General features: G+C 29.7%; 2 protein-coding genes, 1 long non-coding RNA gene and 1 pseudogene across 21 annotated transcripts in view; 1 reads left to right on the forward strand and 3 right to left on the reverse strand.

Moving 5' to 3' along the window:
• The window catches only part of LOC149876737 (uncharacterized), a 112,021-nt gene extending 111,006 nt beyond the window's left edge, over window positions 1-1,015 (reverse strand). For 16 of the 19 annotated variants that reach the window (XR_016448528.1, XR_016448519.1, XR_016448532.1 and 13 more), the window contains exon 1: window positions 107-404. Coding sequence is in view for 1 of the 19 variants with exons in the window: in XM_090075084.1 (XP_089931210.1) it covers window positions 107-341 (235 nt within the window). In the remaining 18 variants the exon portion in view is untranslated. The other 3 variants (XM_090075083.1, XM_090075081.1, XM_090075082.1) reach the window with 2 other exon arrangements.
• The window catches only part of LOC149876724 (uncharacterized), a 316,490-nt gene that overhangs the window by 297,456 nt on the left and 11,534 nt on the right, over window positions 1-7,500 (reverse strand). The gene's annotated exons all lie outside the window — the stretch shown is intronic.
• Window positions 1-7,500, forward strand: part of LOC149876741 (uncharacterized) — a 103,393-nt gene that overhangs the window by 76,817 nt on the left and 19,076 nt on the right. The window lies entirely within an intron of this gene.
• Window positions 6,255-7,276, reverse strand: LOC149876744 (uncharacterized; annotated as a pseudogene).

Raw genomic sequence — 7,500 nt, forward strand, 5'->3', positions numbered from 1 at the left:
AATTTTATTTTCAAATTTCAAAAATTATGATTAAATGCTTAAATAAGTTTATAAAAAATTATCAAAATTATTACTTTACTATCTTTGAGAATATTATATAAACTACCTGCAGTTGACAAAATTCTTCCTGTAAACCTAAGCCATCCAACCTCAGGTTCTTGACATATTGATTTAGCTAAGTCTATTTTTTTCATATTTGTCCAGCAAGGCCAATAAAAATCTGTAGATTTTCTAGAGGAAATTATTGATAACACATTTTCACTCATAGCATTCACTAACCAAATTAGTGGTACGTAATCTGTATTGTTTTCTTCATCGAATGCAACTATTGCATATAACATCTTACTCAGTAACACAGTACAGAATTTACACAGTAAGTTACTCTGCTACAAAATGTAAACGAAAATAGAAAAAATCCATACTCTACAATCTCCTTTGTATAGGAATAAAATATTACTAAATTGCACTTTTGGTTTTAAAGAAAAATGTTCAATGGTCTTCAAAATCTATTCATGATTCTAAGAATATATGCCACAAGGAAGTAAGACAAAAATGAAAACACTCACGTCAACTTTATAATATTATATGCATTTCCTTGTGGCGTTACTTTTCATAAACGTAAATATTAATGAATTCTTAGAAGTATTTATTGTTCAAATTGCATGTAAAACTTTGTAAAATTTTCAACTTTTTACTAAAGAAAGAAAAAGAGAAAAATTTATGTATAAAAAACAAAAATAGTTATAACAACTTTTTATATAGAGTTTCATAAAAAACATAAAACGAGAAAACGATTATAACTTTAATTTATACGTTATATTGTAAAAACTTTTTTTGCACAAGGTAAGTTGCAAATGGCGATAATGGTCTGATTGCATAGATTTTTCCGCATATTACTTTCACCAGATGGGTCCCTAATGGGAAACCCGTAAAAATCCCAGTTTTCTTAGCCCTTATAATTACCACATGCGGCCCATATTACTATTTTTGCTTAATTTTTCAACCATACGGGACCCGTCTGGAAATCAGAACACAAACCCTTCTAAATCCCGTTCCCATAAGCCCAGTTAAAAACCATACGGTACCCGTCTGTCAATGTTTGCTGGGTATATATTATATATTATATGAAAACGTTCTCAAAAAATATTCCACAAATACGCAAGCGCTTATCTTCAATTTAAACAAAAACAAAAGGAAAAAATTAAAAAAAGAAATTAAAGGAAAATAAAAAGCAGTGCATAAAATGTGAATTGCTAAATTAAATACAAAATTTTAAAGAATTTAGGAAAAGAAAATTAAAAATGAAATATAAAGAAAATTAAAATAGGGGAATTTTTTTATATTTATTTATAAATGATTTTATAGGAAAAGTTTAAAAAACACACTCATATACAAGCAATTTTTTAGAAGAAATGTTCTAAAGAAATATTGCTCAGAAAAAAAATTTACCAGAAGTTTGAATTAGTGGTATGGCTTGATAGAAAAAGTCAAAAGAAATAAGTTATAGCAGATATTTAAAGAAGAAATGAAAATTAGAGATGTAAATTACAAATTTCAAGTTGAAATTTCAACAAGAAATTTCAACTTGAAATTTCAACAAAAAACTTCAACTTGAAATCTCAACAAGAAATTTCAACTTGAAATTTCAACAAAAAACTTCAACTTGAAATTTCAACAAGAAACTTCAACTTGAAATTTCAACAAAAAACTTCAACTTGAAATTTCAACAAGAAATTTCAACTTGAAATTTCAACAAGAAATTTCAACTTGAAATTTCAACAAGAAATTTCAACTTGAAATTTCAACAAGAAATTTCAACTTGAAATTTCAACAAGAAATTTCAACTTGAAATTTCAACAAAAAACTTCAACTTGAAATTTCAACAAGAAATTTCAACTTGAAATTTCAACAAGAAATTTTAATTAAAAATTTAGGTTAGAAATTTTATTTAGAAATATAAACTAGAAATCAAAGTTAGAAACTTATATTAGATATAATTTCAGATTTTAATTAGAAAGTTAAATCAACAAAGTAAGTAAGAAATTCAACTTAGAATTTTAAAATAAAATTCTAAACTTAATAATAGATAAACTTAATAATAATTTTAATGTTTAAACTTAAAAGTTAGAAGTTTTAATTAGAAAGTAAAATTATTAATTTTATTTTCATTAAATATTATTTAATTTAATAAGAAATTTCAACCAGAAATCAGAAGTCTAAATTTAAAATTTAAACAATTGTTTTTATTTAGAAGTTCAAATTTAATAAAACTAAAGAAAAAGCTTATATTAGAAATTTGTAACTGAATTTTAAACCAGAAATTTAAATTCGAAACTAATTCTAGATATTAAATTAGAAAATCAAACTTGAAACTTAAACTAGAAATTTGATTTAGAAATTTACATAAGAAGATTAAGGTAAAATTTTGAATTAAACGTATTTTATTTTAGTTAACTTAGATAATTAGAAACTTATGTAAGAAATTATAATAGAAAGTCAATCAAGAAAGTTAAACTAGAAATATTAATTAGAAAGTTATATTAGAAAACTAAATTAGAAATAACAACGTGAGAATCAGAAAGTTTAATTTGAATCTTTAGTTCAAAACTTTAAATAAGTAATTTTAGTTAGAAAATAAATTAGATATTCAAACTACAAATTTAAACTAGAAATTTAAATAAGTTGTTTATATTAAAAATGTAAATACAAATATTTAATTAGAAATTTACATTAAATAGTCGAATTATGAGTTTAAAATATGAATTTAAATTAGAACATCAAATTTAACATTTTAGCAATAAGTTTGAAAAAAAAAAGTTTATTATTCGTTAAATAATTATAATAGCAATTTAAATCAGTTATTTAAATTTAAAACCTAAATTAAAAAAAAAAAAGGAATTTAAATAAGTAAAAAGCTTAAATTACAATTTCATGTTAGATATATAAATTAGAAATAAAAAATATAATTTTAAATTATAAATCCAAATTTCGAGACGATCCCCTCCCCTCCTATTTGGACATGGCTTCTAAAATCAATACTTTGTTGTTTTACATTTTACCCTACTATGCCGTCGCTAATTGACTTGCACTTGTTACGTTGGGGTCCATACTGACCCAACGCAATTATTATGGTTTTAATAAAATAATTCGTTGTTTAAAAAGATTAACAAAGATAATTTTATTCTGTTTTACCAAAAATAATAAATCACCTTATTATTAAAAAAAAAAAATCTAAACACACACATTTACATATATATATATATATATATATATATATATATATATATATATATATATATATATATATATATATATATATATATATATGCATGTATGTTTTACTTTGCACAGTGTTCACAAAGAATTTTGCTGTGTGTAGCATACAAAATTATTACATTTATCACTAGTACTTAGAACTTTTTTATCAAGTGATCTAACACAGAGCTTGCATCTACGTCATTTTCTTTTCGCACCAAAATTACTTTTATCTTTTGCTTTATTTTCATCAATGCTTCTTTTTGTGTTATTTTGTGGATCGTTGAAGAACATTGAAGAACTTAATTCAACATTTCATGATGAAATATTTGCAAGTGACTTGCAAATAGAATCGTGTAAGTTTGAAGACAAATTTGGAAGTAACAGTATTGACTGGAGTTGGTTTGCTACCTGAGATTTACCGAGTTCTTTTAAAAACAATAGAGTATTGCTATATTTATAATTACCTGCGGGTCATTCTCTTTGTAGAAAAAGTAGAGACGATTTGGTCAAGAGTATCTGCTCCCCCTTTCGTTGACTTATAGTTCAGAATTATCTGTGGTTTTTTGTCAGAGCAGTTCGATAACTCTGCATCATGATGATTGCTACTAAGCAGAACGACTAACTTTCCTTTCTTTGTGACATATGAGACTAAAAATAATTGTTCATGGTGACCAAACAATAATGAGTAGACTTCTTGTGTTCGAGCAGGTAAAAAATATGTAGGAATTTTTTTTTATTTTTGCGCATCGTTCCAACTAGACTTAATTTTTTCTCCAAAAGTTCTTGTGTAAGTGTTACTGATGTGAAAAAGTTGTCCAGTGTAATATTTCTTCCAGATCCTTTTATGGCTTCAACTAGATCATGTACTACTCGTTGCCCTTGATTTCTTTCTGGGCCATCCCCATGAACACCACCATTATAAATTTGTGCATTCAAGACATAGCCGGAACTAGAATCACACAATAACCATAGCTTTAACCCATATTTAGCTCGTTTGGGTTTTATATATTGTCTAAAGGAACAACGTCCACAAAAAGGAACCAGCTGTTCATCAACAGTAACATTTTCATATGGTCTAAAACTATTTGAAAGTGTTTGTACCCAAATGTCAAAAACCTCACGAATAGGTGTCATTGCTGCGTCTTAATAATCAAGTTGCTTTGTCGTCAAATCTCAAAACTCTTGAAATGGTATAAAAATGCTCACAACTCAACTTTTAGAATTGTTTAGTCTTTGTTTTTGCCATTTTTGTCATTTCATTACTTTTTGGGAACTTATAAACATTTGTTGTATTGCCAACTTCCACTTCAGTTTCAACTATTTCATTAGTTTTACCTGGACTTATTTCCCCAGCTCTATCATTATGTATATTTCCTCTTTCTAATACCTGATTTGTATAACTTATTCTCCCTTGACTATTTGTACCATAAATGCTTCTAGTGCCTCTAACTCCACCACGAGCTCTACATCTTCTAGCTCCTAATACTGGTGTTGACTTATTCTCTACTTTTGAAATTGTAGGAGTATCTACTTGAAAATCAGCATCATCTGATAATTTAGTATATTCTGAGCTGTCTGCTGTTACTTCAACAACTTCTTCTTCCTCTTCATCATCATCAGATGTTAACGTTTCTTCACTTGATGGATCTCTATCAAGTGATGCAAACAATAGTTCCTGAGCCTGTTCAGCTGTCTATCCAATACAAACGCTATTTTTATTTTCAGCCATAAGTTCTACCGTTGCACGTAGGATTATTTGACGATTTTAGCTGGCCAAAATTATTTCTCTCATTTTAACAGCTGAAAACTTTACCATATGACAAGAAATTGTAAATTAAATGTTTTTTGTACAAATCCAAGCCAGTGGCGTTCAATATAGGGGAAAGATGGGTACTTTAGGGATTACATTTTATTCTATTCAATAGGATTTGAGGAATTAAAAGATATATTATTTTTCAAACTTTATTATGGTAAATAACATACTATATTTTGATATTTAATTAGATTTCACTTCGTCATTGTCAGAATATTGTTCATTTTCGTTGTTTTCAGTGTCGGAATCTTAGACTTCTCCAGGAAGAAGCAATTCCACAGCTTCTTTTGAAAAAGGCTTTGTATGTTTGTGTTTCTTTTTCCCAATGCTGGACAACAGAGGGTCGGATGTTAACAATAACCTATTGATGATATCTTGGTTACAATCTTTTCTAGAAAATGTTCTAGCATAGCTAAGTCTGTACTCCCGGAAATGTTTGTTTCTGGCTTCGGCAGCCTCTTCCGACAATTGTCCAATTGGCAAAAGCGCATTCTCTACTATATCAGGACCATGTACTAAAACTTTATGCAGAGTTGGAGTCATTGGACACCAGGGGTATAGTTCAACATAAAGCTTTGCAGTATCCAAAGTATACTGTCTGAACTTTTCTACATCAATCTTGTGGCCACTGGAAATTACTTCTAGGATAATTTTCATTCTGGAAATTAAACGGAAGTCTACTCCAGTGATATCTGCAGATGTTTCCGGGTCGTTGAAGAATCTCCTGCTTGTGTTGCCGTTATTGGTATTCCCAAATCCAACCTTAGGTATGTCGACAAGAATGCCCATTTTGCTCTTGAATTCATTTTTGATTTTCTTTTTCCTATCTGAGATGAGTCTCTTCTCATCTTCATTCAGCCTTTTCTGCCATTTTTTTACAGGCAATTTATATGATAGGTGAAGGAGACTTTCAAAACACCGTATTCTAGCATGCAGAATGGATAGTCCAAATTTGTAGCTGCTTTGATTGTCAACACATGTTCTGTCCAAATCATTAAATTGTCTTGATGTTGCTCCACAAATATAACATCGCATGGTCGATTTAGTGGTGGTTGCTGCGTTACAGACTTTTCCGTCATTCATAGTTAACATTATCACATGTTCTAGTGCTATGTCTTGAAAATGAGTTGGTTTCAAGCCTGCAATTATGTTTTCCATGTAAGCAATTTCTTCAGCTATTACATCAGCAGTTTCTTTTATGAACCTAATTCGAATTGGCCTGCAAAACCTTGGAGACGATGGTGTAGGGTTTTGCCAGATAAACTTTTTATTTACTCCACAAGTTAGCTGTAGTGGAACCATTGAGCATTGAAATATACTGGCATCAGAATTAGACTCATCCTCAAACTTTTGATTAAACTGTGTCTGCTGGGAGCCATCACAACCCCATTTCGTAGATAATTTCATATGTTTACGCCCACTTTCCGTTAGAGTCTTGATAACTTCTTCTAAATACAACACCAATCTTTCGGCAGTATGGTTTAACAGACTTTGTAAGTCTACTTCAGGTAAACTTTCTGTGACAGTGAACAAATCAGGATCAGGATAGGATGTTTTTTTTCCTTCGACAAAAATACTGTAGCAGGGCCATTGCTTCTTGTCACTTGTACGTACGATTTCATATTGAGATTTTGTTGGGCCTGCGTCAGTAAATATTAAAAGAGCCTCTAACGGTGTCAATGATTTTTTTGTAGGTTCAAGACTGCTGCGATAGGCTTTTTTATACTTTCCCGCTCGTTTGGGAGATGTTTTAAGATCTTTGAGGACGGTTGCAGCACTTCTTTTGCCACTTGTTGTCAAACAAGTTTCAGCTGCAAAAACAATATCTTCTGGTTCCACATCTTTCCTGAGCTGTTCTGTTTTTCTCCTCTTTGAACGTTCACTAGAATCGACAAAACTTTTTCTTTGTCGTCCTGCTGATGATGGAGTGGATGGGGTACCCGGTATTTGGAAACTCCCTTGCAGCCAAGGGCCATGCTTCTTAATAAATATTTCATGAGTTCTGGATGAAGACGACCACATTTTTCTAAAAATAGCTTTCAACCTCGACATTTGGCGCTTGTATACTGTTTTTAGTTCTTCGGTATATTGATTTCTTGATAATAAATTTTGATCAGCTAAGTCCATTTTTTCATTGAAATTTGGAGCCTCCTGCTGCTGAATACTGTTGTAGAAATCCAAACGAGAGATTGTTTGCATTCCTGATGACCCATCTAGAAAAAAAAATTAAGTTGAAAAATTCATCTTGGACCTTGATGTGCTTAGAACATGATTAAAATTTAGATGACATCAACAGGCAGTTGAAATTAAGATTTTTAAATAGCTAGTGGTATAAACTCATAGAAAAACGAAAAAAACTAAGAGGGTTTCAATGCGCACTACAACTTTTTCACTTTTAAAGTCAAAATTTACTTTAAAATTCGTTAAAA

The sequence above is a fragment of the Hydra viridissima genome, unplaced genomic scaffold (assembly GCF_058129835.1).
Source record: "Hydra viridissima isolate aposymbiotic clone 2 unplaced genomic scaffold, HvirCarnegie_v1 scaffold_18, whole genome shotgun sequence".
NCBI classification, from domain to species: domain Eukaryota; kingdom Metazoa; phylum Cnidaria; class Hydrozoa; order Anthoathecata; family Hydridae; genus Hydra; species Hydra viridissima.